General features: G+C 44.1%; 1 protein-coding gene across 2 annotated transcripts; it reads right to left on the reverse strand.

The window, feature by feature from the left end:
* Positions 1–559: 559 nt before the first annotated feature.
* Positions 560–27938, reverse strand: ZHX1 (zinc fingers and homeoboxes 1). Of its 2 annotated transcripts, none has more exons than XM_075825762.1 (3): positions 27604–27938; positions 12864–15641; positions 560–850 (listed from the first exon to the last, which is right to left on the reverse strand). In XM_075825762.1, exons 2-3 carry the CDS (start codon positions 15459–15461, stop codon positions 839–841), a joined length of 2610 nt encoding a protein of 869 aa, XP_075681877.1. In that variant the 5' UTR covers positions 15462–15641; positions 27604–27938; the 3' UTR covers positions 560–838. The 2 variants fall into 2 exon arrangements, with proteins under 2 accessions (XP_075681877.1, XP_075681878.1); XM_075825763.1 differs by lacking the exon at positions 27604–27938 and adding an exon at positions 15870–15961.

Here is a 27938-nt window from a genome sequence, read left to right on the forward strand (position 1 = left end):
AGAAAAAAAATATATATATAGAAGTTGTTTTCCTGCAAAACAATTACACTTGGCAACCCCACATACAGCAATAAAATACACAGGAGAACACCAAAATATAGTTTCTTGCCTGAAAACCAAATAAAAACCTTTAGTCACATTTGCACTACTCGTGTGATGAAGAAGTATAGATCGTACAGCATCAGATGATACCTAGAGAGGAGGGGGACCAAAATAGTTCATTTTAAAGCCGCAAATACGAATCACAGAATAAATCAATTGATGCGGTTTAATGCAATGTAAGCTCTCTCCTTATGTGGAAAAAAAAGAAAAAAGTTTGGTCACTCAAAAGCTTTTTACATCTCAAGGGTAATATAAAAAAATAAAAAATACAAAAAAAAATACCAGCAGCCAACTCCATTTTACTAACACAGAGTTATGCTAGACATGCGTAGCAAAAAAAAAATTAATTATAGGGGGAAAAAAAAATAAAAAAAAATAGATAAACTAGTGGTCACTGTTATCTGCCATCTCAACCCTCCCTCTCCCACAAAAAAAAGGAAAAAAAGAGGCAAACATAAAAAACAAACAAACAGCAGAAACAAAAATACAAGTCAGTAAAAATGTATTAAAATCTTCTCAATTGTACAAGTTCTGTGCTGCCCACGTCATTTATTCTGTATTTACAGTAAAGTCCTCTCTCTGCAGTGTGGCTACTTTGGCACAGCATGCAGACCAGCTGACTCCGCTCCGGCAAGCGGTCACCGCTCTTCCACCCCGCTCTGTGGTTATCAGAGAGGATTTCCATGTATTTCACAGTAAACTGGGCACCGTAACACCATTATTGTCTCCGCTGTAGTCACTTTTCTTCCTGAAAGAACGAGAAGATTTTTTTTAAAAAAGGATAAAAAACATACTATGTCCAAATTTACAAGACAAGGTTTGCGTTTCTATATACAAAAAAAAATAAAAATCTTTATTCGGCATCAATTCGACCCGATAGTTGGAGTATCAAATATTCTGGATTATTGAATGGTGATTATATAAAATACACACTTGTCAGGTGAAAACCTTCAGGAATACCGCGAAAAATAAAACATTAGCACATTCCCTACTGTCTCCTACTACTTGTTCACACACATTTGGTAAATTATTAAAAAGTCGGGGGTAGTATGACGGCAGGATCAGACTACACAGGGTTTGTTTGTAGTCTGTAACCATAGATACATATAGATCTGCATAGGAGCTGTAGACAAAACAGAGGGAGATTGTAATCAAAACTATTAAAAAGTTACACTTTTTCAATTTAGGTACATAAAAAAGTAAAAATAATGGTTTTAAAGGCGGACATGAGCTTTAAAGGCTTACTTTAATCCACTGGATATGATTAGGTGGCCACGACCAGTTTATCTGGATAGTAGGATATACACTAGCCTTTATACTGAAGATGTGGAACTTTTTATGGTCCATTCATTTAATGGGAATGCGTCATCAGGCAATGACCGATTGTTTAACATAAAAACTTGATTTAAAAACACTTAAGAAACTCTTGCAGTTCTTCCTCTGGCCACCGAGCCTCACAATAGACTAACCCTTCCTGTTCTGTAGAGATCACTTCTCAGCAGTCATCTCTTTATCATCACATGCAGTATTACAATTACTGGTAGCATCTCTATATAAAAGAGATCACAGGATCCACCATTGACAATAAGTGACAAACACAGTTCCCCTCCTCCCCCTCCCTGCACAATGACCGCTGCACACGTCACAGAGAATTCCAAAAAAAACCTCATAGACGTCAATGGGTCATCTCCAGACTATTGATTCCTATGGTCCATGTGGCTGCTGTAAAGCATCTCTCCAAGTGCTGTTAACAGCAACTCGGGCAAAAAAAAAAAAAAAGTTTTGTTTTCTAGTTTTAATTAGTAAAAATATAGTTGACATTTTCCCTTTAAGGCTGGGTTCACACAACCACATTAACGTCCGTAATGGACGGACGTATTTCGGGCGGAAGTCCCGGACCGAACACACTGCAGGGAGCCGGGCTCCTAGCATCATAGTTATGTACGACGCTAGGAGTCCCTGCCTCTCTGCAGGACAACTGTCCCGTACTGTAATCATGTTTTCAGTACGGGCAGTAGTTCCACGGAGAGGCAGGGACTCCTAGCGTCGTACATAACTATGATGCTAGGAGCCTGGCTCCCTGCAGTGTGTTCGGTCCGGGACTTCCGGCCGAAATACGTCCGTCCATTACGGACGTTAATGTGGTTGTGTGAACCCAGCCTAAGGCCCATTTGAAAGATTATAAGTCCAACTCAAAATGACCAGACAGAGCAATGATCGAATGGTCAGTGGTTGGTCACTCTATAAATTGAGATCTATAATAACACTCCGGGTTCCTGCTGGTCGGTCTCAGTTTGTAATTATAATCTAGTGTAATTTAGTGAGGTGTATTGATTTACCTGGTGCTGTATTTCACGGGCCGCTGTTCTGGGCCGTCGTGGGGTCACGTGTTCTTCAGTCCGATTCCCTGTATCCTACAGCGTCTGCTGTAGGGAGGAAGTCCCTTCTCAATGCAAGTCTCGGAGAGCCCCCATGTGAGCCTCATAGACCTGCATAGAGTATAGTATAGTATATTGCATAGAGCTGTAGTCTGTGTTGTCAGAGTAATGACGAAGTGACCCTGGGGCTCCACGTGAAATACAGCACCAGGTAAGACAATACACATCACGGGGGAGGGGGGGGGAGCCTGGCGTGCCTTGTTGGTAGAAGTGGTAAATAGGCCTGCGTGCCAGTGAGCTTGGCTTCCAGAGTTTGTACATATCTAAACACGTCCGTTTTCTGCGGAGTGCCTCATAATTCATGCCGCCGTGCTCTGTGAGAATGTAATTTTGTTTTTACTCAAGCAAGATCGGTCAGATGTGAACAAAAAATTTACAGGAACACATGACCTTTAGGGTATGTGCACACACACTAATTACGTCCGTAATTGACGGACGTATTTCGGCCGCAAGTCCCGGACCGAACACAGTGCAGGGAGCCGGGCTCCTAGCATCATACTTATGTACGATGCTAGGAGTCCCTGCCTCTCCGTGGAACTACTGTCCCGTACTGAAAACACGATTACAGTACGGGACAGTTGTCCTGCAGCGAGCCAGGGACTCCTAGCATCGTACATAAGTATGATGCTAGGAGCCCGGCTCCCTGCACTGTGTTCGGTCCGGGACTTGCGGCCGAAATACGTCCGTCAATTACGGACGTAATTAGTGTGTGTGCACATACCCTTACTTGACTTGCAAGTCATTTCTTTAGAGCGAGATGCGATCTACCATCACCACAGTTATAACAATCGGTACATGCACTGCAGCCTGGTTAGTAGCTCTGCTTCCCCGTCCTGAATAGCTGACATTTTGCAATTCTAGACAAGTGGAATACAAACCATCAGTAATTGCAGCAGTTTATGTCAGATTCCTCCAGGATCGACACCACAACCACCGACTGATGCAGAAGATTGTTGCACGGTCTCTTTATCCCGCAGACTATTACCACTGCAGCGTCCACTATACTAACACCAAGAGGTGAAACTTGCAATGACATTAATAAAAGATGTTGAAAAGCTCTCCAGGTCAACTTTCCATGCCATGGGCGCTAAACGTGCTCAACGACACTCACCCTGCCCGAGAAATCTATAGTGTCTGACAGGATCTACAGACAACACGTTTATGAGGACAGCCCAACTATGAATTCTTCATTTATTCAAAACTCCCGCAAGATCCTTCATTGTGTACAGGGAGAAAGCAGTCAGCATGGGGAGCCCGCAGCTCATGAATAGGCCGGTCTCTGGCTCACAGCGTGCTGCCTGAGATACAAATGTAATTTCAGCCAAACTAAAGCATATTTACACATAAAAGTCACAGACTTAGGCCACATTCACACGAACGTGTTTTTGCGGCCGCAATTCCCCCGAAAATCCACGGGAGAATTGCGGCCCCATTCTTTTCTATGGGGCCATGCACACGACCGTAGTTTTTGCGGTCTTTGCACGGCCTGGGAACCCGCACCGCAGAAAGAACGGGCATGTCCTATTACGGACATCTTCTGCGGTCCGGGCTCATTGAAAACCATGTGCATGTCCTACGATTTGCGGGCGGCTCGCGGCTGACAGTCCGCAGCCTGCCGACCCGAAAATCACGGCCGTGCACACGGCCGTACATTTCGTACCTAATTACGGACCCATTTATTTCCATGGCTGACAGACACCTGTATGCTTACAGGAAGGTGTCCGTGCCGTAGAAAGGCTCCGCAAAAGATAGACATGTCCTATTTTTTGCTTTTTACGGATCGTGCGCCCATACTTTTGTTTGGGAGCACGGCCCACAAATGCGGGTGGCTGTCCGCGGCCGGCCGTGCCCCGTTATCAAGGACTGTAATTACGGGCACGGTTGTGTGCATGGGGTCTAATCCCTCGATGTACGTCATGGTGCAGGGAGAGAAGTATAGGGTGGGTATCAGCTAGGTATTAGAGCGGACAGCCCACACTGATAGCCAGATCAGAGATAACTCTGACCCTGGCTGTTCCACTACTTATATGCTGATAGAGACTGCAGAATCTAAGCTCTAAGATGGACAGGGGGTAGCCCCCCCCTCTCTGACAGCCCATATTTCTCTGGCACCGTGATCGCGGCGTGCAGATGGTTGCCATCTTTCTGCTCTGGCAGGGCTTAATAGGAGACGGTAAAAGTTCCAATATAGCTCAATACATTAGTCCTAGGGGGACTAATATAAAAAAAATGTACGGTTAAATAAGTTTGTGTTCCAAAAATAAAAAGTAAGAAAAGTTTAAAAAAAAAAAAAACACCAACACCTTTCCAATTTTTCCTCTAAAATAATGTAAAAAATGTAAAAAGAACAAACTAATTGGTATCACCGCGTCTATAAAATTCCAAACTATTATTTTATAACATTTAGGGCTTATTCAGACGAACGTGATATACGTCCGTGCAACGCGAGTGATTTTCACGCGCCTCGCACGGACCAATGTTAGTCTATGGGGCAGTGCAGACAGTCCGTGATTTTTGCGCAGCGTGAGTCCGCTGCATAAAACTCATGACATGTCCTATATTTGTGCGTTGTTTGCGCATCACGCACCCATTGAAGTCAATGGGTGCGTGAAAATCACGCATGCCGCACGGAATCACTTCCGTGGGACGCGCGTGATTCGCGCTACAGCAGTAAAAGAATGAATGTAAACAGAAAAGCACCACGTGCTTCTGTTTACAAACATCCAAACGGAGTGTCATAATGACGGCGGCTGCACCATATGATCATGACACACGGAGCTGTTAAGTGCCTTTTGCGCACGTAAAACGCCGCGTTTTTTATGTGCGCAAAACGCACACGCTGGTGTAATTCCGGCCTTAACCTAAAGGGTCAACAACTTAAAAAGAAAAAACAAAAACAAAATCACACAAAACAAACAACAACTGAATTGCTGTTTTTTGATCACCTTATTTTATAAAAAGTGATCAACTAGTCGCATGTACCAAAAAAAAAAATATAATAATAATTTAAAAAAGGTATCGACCGAATATGGTGACAAATTTTTTTTATAACTACATTTTTTCTTTGTAAGAGTAATAAAAAATAATCCGTATAAATTTGGTATCGCCGTAATCGTATTGACCTACGGAATAAAGTTAAAGTGTAGCTAAACGTTTGAAAAACTTCTGACATGTCAGAAGTTTGGATTGGTGGGAGTCTGAGCACTCAGATCCCCCAACAATCACTGGAACGAAGCAGCTGGAGCGCTCGTGTCTGGTCGGCTTTTTCCGGAAATAAATGTATCGTGTACGGACTCAATAGAAAGTCTATGAGCCCGTACTCTGATATATCAACTTTCCGGAAAAAGCCGAACAGACACGAAGCGGCTGAGCGCTCACTTGATCGCTTCAGCTGCTTCGTTCTAGCGATCGGTGGGGGTCTCAGTGCTCGGACCCCCACCAATCTAAACTTCTGACATGTCACTATGACATGTCAGAAGTTAGTCAAATGGTTAGCTGCACTTTAAGCTTTTTTACCGCACGGTGAAAGCTGTAAATACGAAACCCAAAAAACCATGGAGGAATCAGTTCCCCTCACCCCCACAAATAAAGAACTACAGCTCGCCCCGCTTCATACAGAGAGAGCGCGAGACAGAGAGAGCGCGAGACAGAGAGAGCGCGAGACAGAGAGAGCGCGAGACAGAGAGAGCGCGAGACAGAGAGAGCGCGAGACAGAGAGAGCGCGAGACAGAGAGAGCGCGAGACAGAGAGAGCGCAAAAAATGGCCTGTCCTTAAGGGGTTAAATCACTGGGCCCGTCACCACTTCATGCTGGTTTTAGGCCTCATGCACACGGCCCACCACTGACGGCTGCATTCCCATACAAAGTATGGGAGCACGGCACGTAAAAAACGAAAAGTGGGAAATGCTCCATAATTCCTGGCACGGTTCTATGGCACGGACACCTATCCGTAGCAGTACGGAAAGGTGTCCGCAGCCAATAAAACCGTGCGGGTCCGTAATTGTGGAGGACCGTATTGCAGTCCGCAATTACGGAGTTTTTTTTTACGGTCGTGTGCATAGGGCCTTAGAAACCGCACACCGATCTCCCGAGGTTTCCAATAGGTGGAAACAGATCAGACAGGTTGGATTTTTACTGGTCTGATCCTTTCTCTCCCAATGGAAATAACGGTTACACGCCAAATACCAAACAGGATACAAAAAGAACGATACGTCGTAAGAGCTAAAAAATTTCATGACAAATTTTTTTTTACAAATTGTTCATACAGTGCTGCCGAGCTACAGATGGTCTCCACTGTCTAAAGAGGACATTTTATACACAGGTAAAAGGGTAGGTGAAGAGTCAACCCTCCGTCATTCTACCTGGTAATAAGAACTACTGAGGATCGTAATCAATGCCGGTAAGTCGAAGCCCTCAACAATCTCTAGCATCGCTGGCCCAGAAGTCCTGTGGGAATCTTCCCTGCAACCCTCAGTGATCTCTGGACTGGGATTCCTCAACTTCTGCTTCATAAAAGTTCAAAAAGGTATTGGCGGTTTTATATGAATGTACACGAGGCTGGGAGAAGTATAATCCTAATTACTGGTAGAGAGTAAAGAACGTTCCGCGTCCAAATGCTGCGCAAGTATCTCGCGGCTACAAGAAAATCCAAGATGTACCAGTTACACCCGGAAAATTACCAGAAACATCTCACTGTGGATCATTACATGGAACATGCTTATGGTACAGGAAGACTCCAGATTAAAATGAGGATTTTGGACAAGTCTATTCGATGAAGAATTAACCCCTTAGTGGCCAGACAATTTTTTTCAAATAGTATCCTTTTGGGATACAGAATTTTTCTTATTAACTTTTTTTTTTTCTGGGGGGGGAGGGCCTACAGCAATTCTGCCATTGTTTCATGCTTCCTAAATTTACGCCATTATTTAGTCCCACTATGGAATTTCACTTTGCGATCCTTTGGCCACTTATAGAATGTTTTGGTATACTTAGTATACCAAAGCATTATTGCTTGCCAGTGTAAGGCCACACGGTGCGGCCCTGACACGGTCACAACGTGGCTAACAACCGCGCCGGCATCATGTTGGGTGCAGCTGTCAAACAGCCTGTTAGTGGCTGCATGTTAATGCGGGTAAACCATCCCTTTATCTGCAAAATCGTGCGGCCATGAATTCATACATGATTCTCTATGGCGTCGCCGGAAAAAGCTGAACACTGCACTCGGCTATCTCCGGCGCTCCCATAGAGCATGAATGGAGCGGCAGTGATCATGTCACCAGAATGCCTCTTAACGAGGTATTTGTCAGTCGCACCTACATAGTGCCAGCGCGGTTGTTGGTCACGTTGCGACCGTGTCAGGGCCGCTCTGTGTGGCCGTACCCTAAAACCGACAGGTAGTCTAATAGGCATCCAGCCATGGCAGGAATGGGGGCCTTCGTTAGACCCCTGGCTGCCATGGCAGCCCACGATCGCATTTGCAGGCCACTGATGAGTGACAGAGGAAGCCACCTCCCACTGTAAGCCACTTAGATCCTGCGGTCACTATCGACCGCGGCATCTAATGGGTTAAAAAGTCGCGATTGACATTAACTTTGAACACGACGGTTCGAGCAGGTGCCTGGCTGTGAGACAGCCAAGCACTTGCTCCAGCCCGCACAGGACTTAGACTAGGCTGCCGAGAAAAGGCGTATAGGTGGTCACGAATGGGTTTAATCAACTTACAGCTGTATTACGGATCCGCACTGTACAGAACCAGAACACGGCATCAGTGAGTAAAAAAAGAAATGTGTTCCTCCGTCCTTCGTATTATACACATACTCTTCTAGTGGAGAATGCAAAGCCATATGGAGACATCATACAGCGTCACATAGCACTGTATACGGTGCAAATTGTAGTGCAAATCTACGCCTGCTATGAGTTTATGACTCGAAGACAAACCAAAATGCAATAAATGTAATAAAACGCTCGTACCTTTTACAAATGTGGCGCACTTTACTCCAAACTGGTTTTAGGCCTTATTTACACGGGCGTATTTTACGTCCGTGATACGCGAGTGAAAATCACGCGCCTCGCCGTTCAGACATTGTGTTTTTCACGCAGCGTATGTCCGCTGCGTAAAACTCACGACATGTCCTATACTTGAGCGTTTTTCGCGTATCACGCACCCATTGAAGTCAATGGGTGCATGAAAATCGCGCACGGCACACGGATGCACTTCCGTGTGCCGCGCGTGATTCGCGCTACAGTTGTTGACGAAATGAAGGAAATAAAACCACCTCCTTCGTTTATGTTTCTAAATATTAAAACCACGTGTCACAACGAGGCCATACGAGCAAAAAACACGCAGCCACGCACCAAACACTGATGCCACACGGAACTGCAACACGCGCAAACCGCACACATTCGTGTGAATTTCGCCTTAGACTTGCGTATAAAGCGCTAGTCTAAATAACATTTGATTATTTGCAATAAACCATCCAAATCTATAATGAAATGGCGCTGCAATGAGAGAGGACACGTATATACACAATCATTATAGGTTACAGTGCACGTTTTCTGGATTGGTCTATATGAGCCGGTGTGGACCGTTCACAAAGTCATTTCCTACATATTCTGTGCAGAGGACATGGGAAAGGAGAGGGCGACACCTGCTGGACAAACCTGTAACTGCTATTAAGAACTAATACAGGCCATAGACGTAATGATGTCCCCACAATAAAATCAGTGTCACGATTTTTATTTTTGCGATCAGAATCGTTGGGATGCGTAAAAAAAAAAAAAGCGCCATGGGAAATACTATTCATGTACATTGTCCCAATAACAAATGAGAAGTTTGGTAGCGAAACTATAAGCGTTCCCACCAGTGGAGCAGATGTCAGAACTTTTTTTTTTATTTTTTTATCAAAGTCAATCATTTTTAGTACGGTAGATAAAACAATCACAATCATATGTATAGGGCCAGCTTGAGATGAAGGTACGCCTGTTAATACCATTGCACTTTGTTATTTTATTCATCTAAAATAGGTTTAAAAATGATGCACCGATTAACTTATTAACACTTGTTTATAGCGGTCGGAGCTCCATTTTTCTGACACAGAGGTTCAAATCCCCTGCATAGACAAATTGAAAAGATAAAATGCTGAAACAGCCTGTGCCGAAAAATGTGCAACAATTTGGCGCATTTCATTTTAGAACAGATATTTGCACCTCTCTAGATCCCTTTTTTTTTTTTTTTTTTGAGTGGGGCTTAGAATACACCAAAAATCTGACAAAGTTCTGTCGCTTAATAAGAAAAATCACAAAAGGTGATATAAAAGGAGAAAGTATCTAGCTAATCAGGCTACATGCACCAAATTTATTAAACAGCGTGCGCCACTATATTTGGTGCATCTTCTGCCTGCTCCATCAATCAATGTTTTATGTGATTTTAAACAACTTTTAAATTGACTTCAAAAGTAACATTTTTTTTTTGTATTAAAAGCCTGCAGCTTCTATGTAACTTGTATACATAGAAGCTCTATAGTCAAAGCCGCGGCCGTCAGTTCAGCTGAGATGATAGCTTTAGGCCTCATTCACACAAGCGTACTTCACGTCCGTGTTACGCGCGTTAAAACAACGGACATTACATAGTTCGTACGGTTGAAAACAAGACATGTCCATCCAGTTCAACCAAGGGACGGGAAAAAAATTCTACACATAGGAACTAATATTTTTTTGTTCTAGGAAATTATCTCATCCTTTTTTTGCTGCAGCATCTACTGTCCCGGCTGTGACGGCTCCTGCGGTGACTATGCCATAGATTCACAGTTCTCACACAGACCTATGCAATTCAATGGGATATTCCGTGTTTTTCACGCAGGGTGTGTCCGCTGCGTGAAACTCACTGCATGTCCTATACTTGTGCGTGTTTTGCGCATCACGCACCCGTTGAAGTCAATGGGTGCGTGACAATCACGGACAAAACATGGACGTCATCCGTGTGCGGTCCGTGAATAACGCAACAGTTGCTAAAAAAAAAAAAAAAGTGACAAAAAGAAAAACACCTCCTTCAGTTATTTTTGGCGACGTAAAAAATGCATGACATACGCGCGCAAAAAACGCAGCCGTGCACTGTACAGCGATGTCACACGGAACTGCAACGCACATAAAATGTTGCGTTTTTTTTACGCGCGCAAAACAGACACGCTCGTGTGAATAAGGCCTAAAGCTGGTCCTACGTGTGTCTGACACACAGGATCCATCTAATAACTATCACATCTTAGGGTATGTTCACACGGTCTATTTTCAGACGTAATTCAGGCGTTTTACACCTCGAATTACGTCTGAAAACATCTTCCCATTGCTTGCAATGGGTTTTACGATGTTCTGTTCAGACGAGGTGTAATTTTACGCGTCGCTGTCAAAAGACGGGCGCGTAAAAAGACGCCCGCGTCAAAGAATTGCAGGACACTTCTTGGCACGTTTTTGGTGCCGTTTTTCATTGACTCCATTGAAGAACAGCTCCAATTACGTCCGTAAAAGACGCCGCAAAAAGCTCGAGTACTTGCAAAAACTTCTGAAATTCAGGAGCTGTTTTTGCCTGAAAGCAGCTCCGTAATTTCAGACGTATTTTGCGTTTGCGTGTGAACATACCCTAAGGGTTCATTCACACAATGTGATTAAAACGACATCCGAAAAAAACGCATGCATTTTTACCCCGATTTGGTGTGTTTTTCGATGCGATTTTAACTCCACCTTTAACAGCAACGTGTGAATAGACCCTGAGAAACCAGTTCAGCTGAAAATGACGGAATCCGGTTTGGATGGAATAGTCTCTATGTATACAGGATACATAGAAGCTGTATCTTAAAAAGTACAAAAATAAAATATTTTAATAGCTGCTTAAAAATCACATAAAACAAGGATTTAAAAAAAAAAAATAAAAAAAAAAAAACTCATGTACACAGCTTTTAAAGTCTATAGTAAAAATATAAAATGCACTACATACAACTGCGTTTTTGAAGCAATTTTGTGGCCAGTGGCGTTTTCCCATGGACTTCTCTATAGTACTTCATAAACACCATAAAAAAAACGCATATACAATATGACACTAAATGAAAAAACGCAACAAAAACACAACGTTACATTTTAACGCTACCGTTTTAGAAACATATAATCTGGTGACAGAGTCTCGGCATCATAAGTGCCCTATCTCCTACATAATCTGATTGGCGCAGTAATGTAGATAACAGTGGTTTTTATTTTGAAAAAAGATCATTTTTGAGCAAGTTATGAGCAATTTTAGATTTATGCTAATTAGTTTCTTAGTTGACAACTGGGCGTGTTTTTAATTTTAACCAATTGGGCGTTGTGGAGAGAAGTGTATGACGCTGACCAATCAGCATCATACACTTCTCATTGTTCCAGCTTCTTTCACTGCACAATCACACTGTAACAATGGGCTGGAACAATGAGAAGTGTATGATGCTGATTGGTCAGTGTCATACACTTCTCTCCACAACGCCCAATTGGTTAAAATTAAAAACACACCCAGTTGTCAACTAATAAACTAATTAGCATAAATCTAAAATTGCTCATAACTTGCTCAAAAATGATCGTTTTTCAAAATAAAAACCACTGCGGTCACCTACATTACAGCGCCGATCAGATTATGTAGGAGATAGGGCGCTTATAATCTCTTTAAATTGCCATAAAAATTTGTGCGTGAAAAAGGCTTTTTTTTCTTTTTGATCCATTCTAATCAAATTATGGCAAAAAATAAAAGATAAATGAATAAAACGCATGCAAAAAACTGCACAATGTGAAAACAGCCTAACAAACCAAGAATCCACTCATCACAGATCATGTCATATGCAAAGCCGTCAAGGCCCTGACCTGGTAAAAGCACTTTATTTCCCAGGTCTACCTCACTAGGAAAACAAAATGAAAGGGGTTTTCCAGCCAGTAAAAATTGATGGCCTATCCTATCGTCTTGCTCACTGTGAATCATCGACACGGATGTAGCGGCGATTCACAGATGTGAATCGCCACTAAATGTGTGTGGAGAATTCCCAGTGAGCAAGTAGAAATAAAGGGGGAAGCAGCGCTCGTACGAGAACTTCACCCCCTTCAAAACAGCTGATCGGCGGGGGTCCTGGGTGTCTGACCCCGACACATCAGGTATTGATGGCCTATCCCGAGAATAGGCCATCAATTATTACTGGCTAGAAAACCCCTTTAAATGCATGAATATAAAATCATCTACACAGCAAAAAGAAATCACAATACACAAAGTGCACACCGGCTGCCTGCACGTGGCACAGGCGTAGCAGGGGTTTTACTCACATGTCTGTCTTCCATTTTAGAAAGTCTCCGTTTAACATGTCTTGGTGGTTCCCAGGTATCACTCTCATCCGTGTCAATTTCTTCCTCCTCATCCTGATCATCCAACAGATCCTCATCTTCCTCCTCAATATCAAACGGATTCAAACCAGCTTCCTCTCTTTGAAGGCGTTCTGCAAACCATTCCCTCACCTGCTCGTAACCCATCTTAGATTTTGCAACCAATTCATCCAAGTCTTCCTCGTTGAGAAATTTGCGCATTGAGTAGTAGTCTTTAAGGACCTCTTTTCCGGTCTTTTGTTTTACTGGAGCCGGTGCCTTTTCCCAGCTATTTGCTGTTCGTGATCCTTTCGGGCGACCTCTGGGTCTGCCTCGTCCTCTACCCCTGGGCCTGCCGCGTCCTCTCTTTCGTACAAAGCCCTGTCCGTTAACGGCATTTGGGGAGAGACTGCCATTTACTTGATATTGGTAGAACCACTTCAAATGATGATTTTTAACAGCATACCTGGTGTCTCCAAACCACCCAACAAGATCGCTTCTTGCAATACCGGTCTCCTCCGACAGCTTCTCATACTCCTCCGCTGTAGGCCACTGAGTACGAACAAAGAGGCTTTTAAGCGTGTGTAGCTGCTCAGGGGTCTTTTTCCCCAGTCTACTGGAAACAGCTCCCTCACCTTTTATATCCATCTCTTCCTTAATTCCTTCTTCGTTAAAACCTCCAGGTTCATCCTTTACGCCACTTGATCGCCTTTTTTCGGCGAACCAAGCGTCGATTTCTCGTCTCGTCAGTTTGGAGAGAACCCTTAACTTGCTTAACTCCTCATCTGTTGCGACACTGTTTCGGAGATAGCTTTCCTCCAGAATTTGTAACTGTTCCACGGTCTTTTCTTTAAATCTCTGTGGGGTAAAATCTGGGAAAGAGTTGCAGCTTTGCCTACGCTGTGGCGTCACGACCACAGGAGGAGTGGGGGACTCCGTCATTTCATCGCTAGAATCAATAATTATAGTTCCACTAGGATCACTTGGGAAATGGATGCCATGGCTCCCTTTGGAATTTCTTTGGTTGTATCTCGTATCGCTAAACCATTTCTTGATTTCACCTTTCGTCAACCCTGTAAACCTTATTAACCGGTCGATTTCACTATTACTTGGAAACGGGTTCTTCAGATAGCTAATTTTGAGGGCCGTCAACTGAGCTTTACTCTTCTTTGAACGCATCCCAAACACATCTGTTATCATGGTCGGCTCCTGCTTCGGAAGCTGTGAACTCGGAATAGCAGCAACTCTCTTCATCTCAGACACCGCATGGGTTTGTGGAAATTGGCTGGCCTGGAAATGGGCATTAGTGGGTACCCCGGCCACGGTCAACGCTATTGGTGTGGTCACAGGTATTGCGCTCGTTCCTCCAACTTGCGTGAGTAAAAGGCTAGGCTGGCCAACTATTTGGCACGTCTGTAAAATGGAAGGCAAACCATTGGCTGACGAAATCTGAGCTGGGAATACGGTTATTGTCTGTGGGACCGCGTGTAAAGTGCCATTAAATTGCTTTCTCCGAGCATCCTCTACTTCTTCGGGCGTCCAGCTGACACCATGCTTAAGTCGTTGTGCAGAAAACCAGATTTTAATTTGCTCTACCGTGCATTTCGTTTGAGTAGCGAGAAGGTTTATCTCGGAAACTGTTGGGTATGGAAATTTGTTGTAGTTATTCAGCAAAAGAGGGCTACTGTCTAATGCGGCATTGTATGTAGGAATGCTATTGATGGGTATTAAGACTTTCGAGAGGATGTTTTGCTGCGCCTGTACAGTCGTAATCACTTGTGCCAGCCCCGGCTGAAGAACATTAGCCGGTGTAAGAACGGTACCCTTCAATTCTTGGCCACGCGTCACTACTGTAGCGCTGGTTTTTACAGGCTCGGTTACGACGGTGGTTGGTTTTGAATCTCTGTTTTCTTGCGATTTTGGCTTAGGCTCATTCTCGGTCATCAAGTCATTTTCTTCCGTGCCATCTTCGGATGCATTTTGCGGGACACTGATTCGTTTCTTCTCGGACTTGTCCTTCATGATTTTCATGATCGGGGTCTTACTTATGGATATTGCAGATGAATTTGACTCCTGGTTTTCATCTTGAACAAAATTCCCGTCGAATGTCAGATCATTTACGGTTTGTTCAAATATTGACTGGTTGTTGCGCTTAACCATAGTTAACTTAAAGTTGTCCTCTCCGGGATGATATTTCGTATTGTGCTCAGAAAGTGAATCATACCGTTTCGTGAGAAAATTACACTCCACGCAAAAATATGAAGAATTTAATACAACATTGGGATGCTCAGAATCCACATGAAAGGTAAACATATTTAAGTCAGTTGTTTGAAACGAACAATATTTACATTCGTAACCACCTTCTACTAATTTATTTTGCTGATTGTCTGAATCGTTGGGTTCTAGTGCATCGTCTTCGCTTGATATGTTCTCTGGCAAGGGTTGCTCCTCTGCAGTAGGCAAAGGTGGACATTCCTCCCCATCAGAGTTGACTCCTACATCAGGATCATGTTCGCTTGCAAGCACCATGCAAGGAGTTTTTGTTTTCCGTTTACTTGCCATAGTGCTATAGCACTTGTTAGCAACTTTAAAAAGAAAAAAAAAAAAGAAAAAATTCAAGTGTGTATCCAGTGAGACACCAGACGGAAATGTCTTCTGATGTTCCAAATAGTGCCTTACAGGTGATTTCTTGTGAGCATATGATGAAATGCTGTAGTATCAAGTTAGGTTCATGATGAATGTCTGGAGGGAGGAGAGAAAAAAAGTAAACAATGAGGACAATATTCTTATTGGAATACCAATCATTACCAATTTATGGTCATATGACCGAAACAATTAACAATCATAGCGATAGCCAGCGAGTACGTAAGGCCTTATTCACACTAACATATTTCACTACCGTGTGCTTTCCATTTAAATAACTGACAGCACACTAACCAATGCGGTTCACACATCTGTTTTTTCACCCACCGCATGTCCTATTCAGGTCCGTTTTTTTCGCATCACTCTTGCCCATTGAAGTCTATGAGTGCTTCGAAAAAAGAGAAACAAAAACGAACAACATCCGTCTTCAGTCTGTTCATCACAGCAAAAACAGAGGAATTGGATCCAGCGCTGAAAGGTGCAATTTCTATTAAAACGGGAATCTGTTCCCAAGTTTTATTTAGTCTTGGTTAAAATCGCAGCAACTACGGGACAGCAGTTAGTGACGGGTAGGTATAGTCCAAAGTAACAGAGAGAAAAGGAGGATAGGCGGTAGCCTACGCGTTTCAGACCTTCACTAGGTCCTTAGTCATGGCTATAGAGTGCCGTATGGAAAGGATTTTATTCTGGGTTGTGTCCATGAGGCCTTAAGACTACAGTAGAGGGAAGTGCCCAGGTTTACACATCGCATTAATATTACGCTGTTGAACCAGCCTGAAAATACAAGTCGAAATCCTCATATGTTATATACGGATTTTGGGTAAGATGTTGCCTAGGATTTTACTCATTGCAAGGAGTAAAATCCTCAGTGGAAATCTGCACCATTTCCTCAACAGGACATTCTACTAATAGGAAAGTTTAGAATATGCTGCTGATTTTATGCTATAACTTGAATAAAAAAAATCTATGAATTTTTTTTAAACCCAAATCACATTGTACTAAACTTTGCTGAGGAATTTTGCAACAACGAAGAAGCAGAAAGCAACACTACAAGAACACAACGGCTGCATGCAAATACATGTTCACCATGTGCGTGGTTTTATAAAGAAACACAATAATAAGAACATTTTCATAAGACAATCTATTGAAAACGGCATGTAAGAAAGTCTTAGTTGATATGGGTTTTCAGGGACACTTTATAGACTTTCTAATTTATCATTGATAATGACAGCAAGCGTGATCTCGAGTAAGTGACACACATTAATGTTACCGAAGTGTCCGGAGTGTTTAATAGACATCGCGTCCTGGCTGGAGGTGATGTCTATTTACTCTCAAGACACTTCAGTAACGTTAATGTGGGTGTAAGTGACAGCCCACTCTGTGCTGAGTAAAGGAATGGAGAGAAGTGTATGACGCTGATTGGTCGCTGATTGGTCAGCGTCATAAACTTCTCTCCACAACGCCCACTTGGTCAAAAATAAAAAACACGCCCAGTTGGGCATGAGGAAGGTCATTAGCATAAAGCTAAAATAGGTCATAACTTGGTGAAAATTTATAGTTTTCTAAATAAAAAAAACACTGCTGTTACCTACATTACAGCGCCGATCAGATTATGTAGGAGATAGGGCACTTATAATCTGGTGACAGAGCCTCTTTAAACTATGTATTAGTATAACATATAGTGTTTCGTGCAACCTTGTAATTTGTTTTTCTGAAAAAAAAAAAAAATTATTTACTTTTTGAGACATAGTTTCCATGTATTCTAGATACATAGAAGCGGTGTCTTGCGTTGAAACCCTGAATCTGTCAGGTCAGTGGGACAGACAGCTTTGGCGATAACGGGTCCTGCATGTGTCTGACATGCAGGATCCACCTGTTATCGATCACATCTAACGGTCATAACTTTTGTTGTTTTTTTTCTCCATTAGGGTATATTCACACGGAGCAACGTGACAGCACTTTTTGTCATGCAGCCAAAAAAAACTCAGAAAAATAACGCATGCATTTTACCACGGTTACTGTGCGAACTGCAAACGGCGGTAAAAACGCATGTGTTTTTTCAGTGCGGTTTTCAAGCGCCCAGCAAAACCGCACCGCCTGGAAAGAAGGGTTTTTGTTTTGTTTTTTACTTTATTTAAAAAAAATTCTAAATACTTTATGTTACTTATTTGGCCAGGTTGTGGAGGTAAGGATCAATTCGCACAGTTTTTTTTACACGTTTTTTTTGACGCGGAAGCCGCGCCAAAAATGCCTCCCATTGATTTCAATGGGAAGCGGAGTTGTCTTTTTCCCGCAAGCAGAAAAATCGGCTCGTGGGAAAAAGAAGGGACATGTCCTATCTTCGGGCGTTTACGTCTCTGACCTCCCATTGACATCAATGGGAGGCAGAGAAAGCGTATTTCGCTAAGTTTTTGCCCGCGGCGCTCAATAGCCGCGGGCGAAGTACACCACAAAAACCGGCGTGCAGGCAGAGCAAAATCTGCCTCAAAATTCCGGGGATCCTGAACCCAACACTCCTCCTCACTGCACCCGGCGGTCAAGCATGCGCCCGCCTTTCAATTTAATGTCTATGGGAATGACGGGAACAGTCGAGCACTGTACTCTGCCATCTCTGTCATTCCCATAGCCTTTGCAAGGAGCGTAAAATGCGCATGCTGGACCGCCGCTCCATTCATTGTCTTCCTCACAGCATTCTAAGCTGCTAGAAACAGGGAGTGGCAGCCCCTTGCGACGTTGTTTTCCCCCCACAGTGATGCGATCGTGGGGTGCCGATGGTCGTCATGGCAGCCTGAGGGATAATGAAGGCCCCACAGGTCTGCCATCTTTTTACAGGGATTAATAAAAGCATGTCAGAATCACAATATACTGCAATATATTAGTATTGCAGTACATAGTGCAAGCAATCCAATAATTACTTGTCCAAGTCCCCTAGGGTACTAATGAAAAAGTTAAAGACCGTTCAAGTTTTATATATATATTTTAATTAAAGCTCAAAAAATAAAATCACCCATTTTCCTCCAAAGAAAAACTTTCTTTTAACATAAATAGAATCACTGTGACTGTAGAAGTGGGAAATATAATTTAACCTGCACAGTGATCGCCGTAAAAAAAGTAATAAAAATGAAACACTAGAATTGCAGTTTTTTGGTCACCGTAGCTCCCCCCCCCCCCCCCCCAAAAAAAAGGATTTTAAAAGGTGATAAAAAAAACTCTAAGGCACACGAACGTGCTTTTGCGGCCGCAATTCCCACGAAAATCCTCGGGAGAATTGCGGCCCCATTCATCCCTATGGGCCCATGCACACGACCGTGTTTTCCACAGTCCGTGCATGGCCCAGGAGCCCGGACCGCAGAAAGAACAGACATGTCTTATTATGACCGTGTTCTGCGGTCCAGGCTCATAGAAATGAATGCACGCGGCTATGTGCACGGACCGCGATTTGCGGGCGGTTGACACTGTGCGGCTGTCCGACACGAAAATCACGGCCGTGCACATGGCTACGGTCGTATGCATGAGGCCTTATGTACCCAAAATAGTAATAATAAAAACTCGCCCCTACAAAAAATAAGCCGCTTAATCTATGAAAAAAGTTATGGCAACACAATAAATGTTATTTTTAACAAAAGTTTTTTTTCTTTATAAAAGTAGTAAAACATACAAAAAAAACAACCTATATAAACTAGGTAACTCTGTAATCATATCAACCCGTAAAATAAAGTGAACATATCATTTTTACCGCTCGATGAAAGCCGTAAACACGAAACCTAAAAAACATAGGTGGAATTGCTGTTTTTTTGCCAATTCTACCCCACAAAGAATTTTTTTCTCAGTTTCCCAGTACATTATATGGTACAATAAATGGTGCTGTGAAAAAGTACAACTGGTCCCGCAAAAAACAAGCCATTATACGGCTATGTCAACAGAAAGAAAAATTGTTATGGCATTTGGAAGCCGGGGAGGAGAAAACAAAAAATGGCTGCGTCTCCAAGGGGTTAAACGAGCAGGATCCAGCTCGTTACACTGAAGTGTCTGCTGTTTTAAATGCTATACTTATGGCGCGGGCTCATTCCGTTGCATACTCCCCCACGTGTGTGTGTATATATATATATATATATATATATATATATATATATATATATATATATATATCTATATCTATCGTGGCAGGTGGGCTCACACAATTTGATCAAAATGTGCGCTAAAAAAACTCCCTATTATAAGTAGATTTAGCAGTAATGCATATTTATTTATATTTACAGGCTTAGGTGGCATTAGTGTTCTCAGTGTGCGGTCGCCATTTTCTTGTGTGCGATCTATCTCTCTCTCTCTCATATATATATATATATATATATATATATACACATACACACACACACACACTTTCATACAGACATATACAAGCAGCGGATGACGGGAAGGGGTTAAGGCTTTGTTTACACACCGTCAGAGGCTTTGTAGGCGTCCTTCAGAAGTTCCTTTAGCAAACAGAGCTTCTCTTCCCATCTAAACTGACGGACACCGTGATAGAACCCATTATAAGCCAACGGGCTCCGTTGGGCGCCATTGATGTCCGTCGTGTGACAGATCTGACTTCGCGATTTTAGTTTTTCTGCTCTTTTAACATGGCAGAATAGCAGAAATCTTGAAGGTAGTGTGAACTGAGCCTAAAGGTAGCACTAAAACTAGGGTAGAAAGCCGATAAAAGTCACATAAGGGTAAGGCCAGACATGGCGTATACGCTGCAGCATTTCCAACCGGCAAAATATGTAGCGTTAACAATAGCAGAAAAGTGGATGAGATTTAAAAAAGTATAGTCCACAGGCTGTGGAACAAATAACAGCAGAAAAAAACTTGCGGATGTTGACCTGCTGTACGGAATTAGTCAATTTATGTTGCGAGAACGCAGTGGATTTTCCGTTGAGACAATTTGGTCGGAAATTCTGCAACATGTATGTCATGTGTGACCAAACTATTAGGCTGTGTTCACACGAGCTCTTTTCAGGCGTAATGGAGGAGTTTTACGCCTCGAATTACGCCTGAAAAGACGGCTCCAATACGTCGGCAAACATCTGCCCATTGCTTTCAATGGGTTTGCCGATGTTCTGTGCCGACGAGCTGTCATTTTACGCGTCGCTGTCAAAAGACGACCCGTAAAATTACAGCCTCGTCAAAAGAAGTGCAGGACACTTCTTGGGACGTTTTTGGAGCCGCTTTCTCATAGATTCTATTGAAAACAGCTCCAGAAATGGCGGCGAAAACCGCGAGTTGCTCAAAAAACATCTGAAAATCAGGTGCTGTTTTCCCTTGAAAACAGCTGTTTTTGGCTCAGCGTGTGAACATACCCTAAAAGTTCTGCTAATATCACTGCCGTATGTAAGTAAATGTTACCCAAAAATTAGCAGAACTAAAGAAGTGTTGGCAGAGGTAGACAATATTCTGGACTTTCTATTAGTAATTCCGTATGACAGTGCAGTCAGCCTCTCCAGAGGTAGCAGATAGTGGGGAACAGCAGCTTATATGGAACTATTAAAGCATGTTCACAGATAGCAGATATTTGTCAGACAGATACAAACTGCGCTGCAGTCCTAGGGACAGCGGCTTAGGCCTTAGTCACACAATGCAGTTTTGGTGCAGTTTTTTTAAGCCACAGCAAGGAGTGGATTATAAAAGGGAAGGGTAGTACATGGCTTTGTTCACACAGGGCGGATACGCTGCGTAAAAGCACAAAGCGTGTACGCCCTGTGTGCCTCAGGGAATCCCGGACGAAAAACTGCACCAAATTGTGGTGCACTTTCCCGACCGACATGTCCGCTGTGGAAAACTGCCCAGAAAAAAAAATAAATTTATACTTACCATGGTGACGCGTCCCTCCGATGTCCTGACGCGCTACTTCCCTTGGATGACATTTCACCCCATGTGAAACGTCATCCCAGGATGCCGGCCTGGAGGAAGTAACACAGACTTCTGGGTAAGTATAAGGTTTTGGGTTTTTTGCGATAAAATGGCTGTGATTCTGCGCAACATCTGCTATTTGTTGCGGAATTTACCTTCCCATTGAGTTAAATGGGGAAATCCCAGAACAAATAAGCAGCGTTTACGCAAATACAATTGACAAGCTGCGGATTAAATGATTGCACTGCAGGTCAATTTGAGCGTTTTTTCCGCTCTCCACAGAATTTACGCAGTGTATGGGTGAAATCTCATCCACTTTGCTGCTACTGTATTATGCTGCAGACTGAAACATGTTTTCAGTACGGGACAGTAGTCCCGCGGGAAGGCAGGGACACCTAGCATCATACATAACTATAGCCCGGCTCCCTGAACTGTGTTTGGTCCGGGAAACGCGGCCGTGTGAATAAGGCCTTAGTGCTTGTCCACACGTAACAGAATTACTGCATATTTTCTGTCTGGAGTTGCGGACAGAAAATACGCAGCAGTATACAGTAGCGGCAAATTGGTTGAGATTTAACAACGCTGCGTAAAAATTCCGACCAGAAATTGACCTGCGGTGCGTAGTTTTCGTACTGCAGCATGTCCATTCCTGCTGCGGAAAGTGGACTGAATTGCTGCGCTTATTTAGAAGAGATGTCACCTTCTCCCAACATTGAAAAAAACGCAGCAAAATCCGCACCATTTTCTGCAGTAAAAAAAACACAGAATATGGTGCGGTTTTTCCGCAGCAGAATTTCTGCATACATTTTCTGCAGCAATTTCGTTACGTGTGGACAAGCCCTTATGTCTGCCAATTACACTATGTAAAAATACACGGAGCCAAAAAACAATCAGACACCGCTCTCTGGTGAAGAAACCCCGGAAAACCACAGCACTTATCTACCAATAACAATATTTCTACAGACTATTCAGCGATTGACACAAAATGAATAAATGCCAAACCAAGACAAACCACTGGAGCATAAGAAATAACAAAAATCACAACTTCACTCGAACACGGGAGATTTACACAGCAAAACGCACAGAATTCTGCCCCAAATTGTGCGTACACCAAATGTATTATTTGTTTTAGACACTTGTTGCACCTTGACAGTTTCGAAAAGGGTTTTAGAAATAGAGGAATGGCTAAATTAACTTATTAATGCCATCACATGGGACGGGACAGTATTCTCACAGGGACTCAGAATCATAGATAACTATGGTGCTGGGAGTCCGGCTCCCTGAACTGTTTGTTCGGTCCAGGAAATACGGACGATATACGGTCCAGGTCTCACGGACTGAAATTAGCCATAGGCTGAGTTCACTCGGTGCAGATACACTGCGTAATAGCACGCAGCGTATCCGCCCGGTCTGCCGCAGGGAATTCCGGGCAAAAAAGCACACCAAACTGTGGTGCAGTGTTTCACCTGGAATGTCCGCTGCAAAAAACTGCAGCACTAAAGCCGGCCTTGCCGACCTCCTTGGATGATGTCTAATCCCAGGAGACCGCTACAGCCTGTGATTGGCTGCAGCGGCGGTCACATGGGATAAAGCGTCATCCCAGGAGGATGAAACACAGACTCCTAGGTAAGTTACATTTTTTGTTTTGTTTCCGGAGTTCCGTTCTTTGCGGTGGGATCGCTTTGAATCCGCTGCAAAAAACTGAACAACTGCTATTTGATGCGGGAATAACATCCCCATTGAATTCAATGGGGAAATTCTGCAACATATAAACAGCGATTAGGTAAAGACAATTGACATGCTGCAGGATGAATTTCCGCACTGCAGGTTAATTTCTGAGCAGTATTTCCGCAACGTGTGAACTGGCCCTTATAGGAATGTATAGGAAGACTGACTTTCGGTCGACACTGAAGACGTAGTATGATTCGGAGAGTCAGTGTTGCAATCATGTGGTATAACCGAACCAATGTAGCTGATAATTCAAGAACCAAGCCACCGCTATGAAGATTAACTGCACTTCTATTTACTGGATGTCCATTACAAACGGACCAAAAATTCTTAAAAGGAGTTATGTGGGGACCAAAAATTATTAGAAGTGTCACCGCAGTATGAGAGTACTCGCTAAAATACATACCGGTCCCAGTCGCCCGGATTCTGAGATTTTAGATTTTCATAGCGCTGTCGGGGGACCGGAGGTCTAGTTGCACGGCCTTCTTTGATGACCATACGACTTTTCATCATGTGACAAGCCCCGCTGTACTCTATGTACAAGCAGGATCAGTAGTACAGCGGGGCTGGTCACATGATGAAGAGTCATATCGTCATCAAAGAAGTCTGTGCAACTAGACTTCCCGTCCCCCGGCAGCGCTATAAAAATCTATGAAAATCTCAGAATCAGCGCGAAGGGGCCGGAATGTATATTAGCGAGTGTATCACATACTGCAGGGACTACACCGCTAATAATTTTCGGTCCCCACATAACCCCTTTAAATTTGTAATCTATGAAAGGGGGCGTGGTCATCCAGTCGCGCGGAACATGAGCGATTCTGTCACTTGACATACGGCTCCACGTAAGGCCCCATGTCGTGTGCACGGCCGTGATTTTTGGGTCGGCTGGCCATGGAGTGTCATCCGCGAGCCGTCCGCAAATCGTGGGCTGTGCACATGGCCGCGGCCATTATTTCCTATGAGCCTGGACTGCAGAACACGCCCATAATAAGACATGCCCGTTCTTTCTGCGGTCCGGGCTCCTGGGCCATGCACGGACCGTGGAAACCACGTTCGTGTCCATGGCCCCATAGGAATGAATAGGGCAGCAATTCTCCCGTGGAATTTCGGGGGAATTGCGGCCGCAAAAACGCATTCGTGTGCATGGGGCTTTACAGACAGTATTTATGGATGGATGAAAATACAGTCGTGTGCATGGGGCCTAAAAAAAAAAAAAAAAAAGCAATTACGGACCCACCCGGTTCTATTGGCCACGGACACCTTTCCGTACCGCTATAGATAGGTGTCCGTGCCGTAGAACCGTGCCGGAAATTACGGAGCATGTCCTACTTTTACATTTTTACGGGCTCGCAGTCACGGGCCGTGATTACGGGCACGGTCGGAACGGAAAGCGAACGGTGATGTGAATAGGCCCTTACAGTAGCCGAAAAGTGGATGGAATTTCAAGAAATCTCATTCCCATGCTGCGGAAAAATCTGCTCAAAATACACGCGTAAATTGACCTACAGACGGATTTTAAATCCACAGCACGGCACTGAACATTTATTAAAGATTTTTCCTATCCAGTTCAATTGGGGAGTAAAAATTTGCAACAAATGTAATCGTTTCGGATTTAGGGCCTGTTCACATCAGCGTTGTCTTTCCATTGAGGGGTTCTGTCTGAGCTTTCCGTCGGGGGAACACCTCAGCGGAAAGGAAATGGTATAATGTCATGGTATAACGTATGTACAGGAGCCGCAGTCCTCTCATGGTATAATGTACAGGAGCCGCAGTCCTCTCATGGTATAATGTATGTACAGGAGCCGCAGTCCTCTCATGGTATAATGTACAGGAGCCGCAGTCCTCTCATGGTATAATGTACAGGAGCCGCAGTCCTCTCATGGTATAATGTATGTACAGGAGCGGCAGTCCTCTCATGGTATAATGTATGTACAGGAGCGGCAGTCCTCTCATGGTATAATGTATGTACAGGAGCGGCAGTCCTCTCATAGTATAATGTATGTACAGGAGCCGCAGTCCTCTCATGGTATAATGTATGTACAGGAGCCGCAGTCCTCTCACGGTATAATGTATGTACAGGAGCCGCAGTCCTCTCATGGTATAATGTACGGGAGCCGCAGTCCTCTCATAGTATAATGTATGTACAGGAGCCGCAGTCCTCTCATGGTATAATGTACAGGAGCCGCAGTCCTCTCATGGTATAATGTATGTACAGGAGCCGCAGTCCTCTCATGGTATAATGTATGTACAGGAGCCGCAGTCCTCTCATAGTATAATGTATGTACAGGAGCCGCAGTCCTCTCATGGTATAATGTATGTACAGGAGCCGCAGTCCTCTCACGGTATAATGTATGTACAGGAGCCGCAGTCCTCTCATGGTATAATGTACGGGAGCGGCAGTCCTCTCATGGTATAATGTATGTACAGGAGCTGCAGTCCTCTCATAGTATAATGTATGTACAGGAGCCGCAGTCCTCTCATGGTATAATGTATGTACAGGAGCTGCAGTCCTCTCATGGTATAATGTACGGGAGCGGCAGTCCTCTCATAGTATAATGTATGTACAGGAGCCGCAGTCCTCTCATGGTATAATGTATGTACAGGAGCCGCAGTCCTCTCATGGTATAATGTATGTACAGTAGCCGCAGTCCTCTCATGGTATAATGTACGGGAGCGGCAGTCCTCTCATAGTATAATGTATGTACAGGAGCCGCAGTCCTCTCATAGTATAATGTATGTACAGGAGCCGCAGTCCTCTCATGGTATAATGTATGTACAGGAGCCGCAGTCCTCTCATGGTATAATGTATGTACAGGAGCTGCAGTCCTCTCATAGTATAATGTATGTACAGGAGCCGCAGTCCTCTCATGGTATAATGTACAGGAGCCGCAGTCCTCTCATGGTATAATGTATGTACAGGAGCCGCAGTCCTCTCATAGTATAATGTATGTACAGGAGCCGCAGTCCTCTCATGGTATAATGTACAGGAGCCGCAGTCCTCTCATGGTATAATGTATGTACAGGAGCCGCAGTCCTCTCATGGTATAATGTACAGGAGCCGCAGTCCTCTCATGGTATAATGTACAGGAGCCGCAGTCCTCTCATGGTGTAATGTATGTACAGGAGCCGCAGTCCTCTCATGGTGTAATGTATGTACAGGAGCCGCAGTCCTCTCATGGTATAATGTATGTACAGGAGCCGCAGTCCTCTCATGGTATAATGTACAGGAGCCGCAGTCCTCTCATGGTATAATGTATGTACAGGAGCCGCAGTCCTCTCATAGTATAATGTATGTACAGGAGCCGCAGTCCTCTCATAGTATAATGTATGTACAGGAGCCGCAGTCCTCTCATGGTATAATGTATGTACAGGAGCTGCAGTCCTCTCATAGTATAATGTATGTACAGGAGCCGCAGTCCTCTCATGGTATAATGTACAGGAGCCGCAGTCCTCTCATGGTATAATGTATGTACAGGAGCCGCAGTCCTCTCATAGTATAATGTACAGGAGCCGCAGTCCTCTCATGGTATAATGTACAGGAGCCGCAGTCCTCTCATGGTATAATGTATGTACAGGAGCTGCAGTCCTCTCATAGTATAATGTATGTACAGGAGCCGCAGTCCTCTCATGGTATAATGTACAGGAGCCGCAGTCCTCTCATGGTATAATGTATGTACAGGAGCTGCAGTCCTCTCATAGTATAATGTATGTACAGGAGCCGCAGTCCTCTCATGGTATAATGTACAGGAGCCGCAGTCCTCTCATGGTATAATGTATGTACAGGAGCCGCAGTCCTCTCATAGTATAATGTATGTACAGGAGCCGCAGTCCTCTCATGGTATAATGTACAGGAGCCGCAGTCCTCTCATGGTATAATGTATGTACAGGAGCCGCAGTCCTCTCATGGTATAATGTACAGGAGCCGCAGTCCTCTCATGGTATAATGTATGTACAGGAGCCGCAGTCCTCTCATGGTATAATGTACAGGAGCCGCAGTCCTCTCATGGTGTAATGTATGTACAGGAGCCGCAGTCCTCTCATGGTATAATGTATGTACAGGAGCCGCAGTCCTCTCATAGTATAATGTATGTACAGGAGCCGCAGTCCTCTCATGGTATAATGTATGTACAGGAGCCGCAGTCCTCTCACGGTATAATGTATGTACAGGAGCCGCAGTCCTCTCATAGTATAATGTATGTACAGGAGCCGCAGTCCTCTCATGGTATAATGTATGTACAGGAGCCGCAGTCCTCTCATGGTATAATGTATGTACATATCATCCAGCAGGCCAGTCTCGTCATCATGTCATTGTGCGCAGTATAAGGCCCGGGCCTGTTCCCGGTCACAGCGGTCTCACACCGCACACACACAGGCCGCAGGATCCAGGCCCGGGGGAGGGGGTGACAGGGCCTCCGTCCTCAGCGCTCATCCTCTCTATTACCTGCTCCCGCCGTGAGCTCAGCTCTCCTCCGCCGCCTCCTCCTCCTGCACGGCGGCCATCTTACACATGGCGACGACACAGGGGCGGCTGCTGCCACTACTGCTGAAGGGAGACTTCTCCGCCCGCCGCCGCCGCCGCCACAAAATCAGCGATTATCAATTTATTCGTTATTTTCTCCGTGTGTAGTAATTAATGGCGGATGAGAAAAATGCGTTTATTGAGGGGACGGGCGCGTCGTTCGTGCGAGGGTCGGATTTTTTGGTTTTTTTTGGCGGTAGTTGTAGGCGGGGAAATGGTTTCTGTGGTAAATGTCTGTAACGTGAGCCCTCCCTCCA

The sequence above is a fragment of the Rhinoderma darwinii genome, chromosome 5 (assembly GCF_050947455.1).
Source record: "Rhinoderma darwinii isolate aRhiDar2 chromosome 5, aRhiDar2.hap1, whole genome shotgun sequence".
Lineage (NCBI taxonomy): Eukaryota > Metazoa > Chordata > Amphibia > Anura > Rhinodermatidae > Rhinoderma > Rhinoderma darwinii.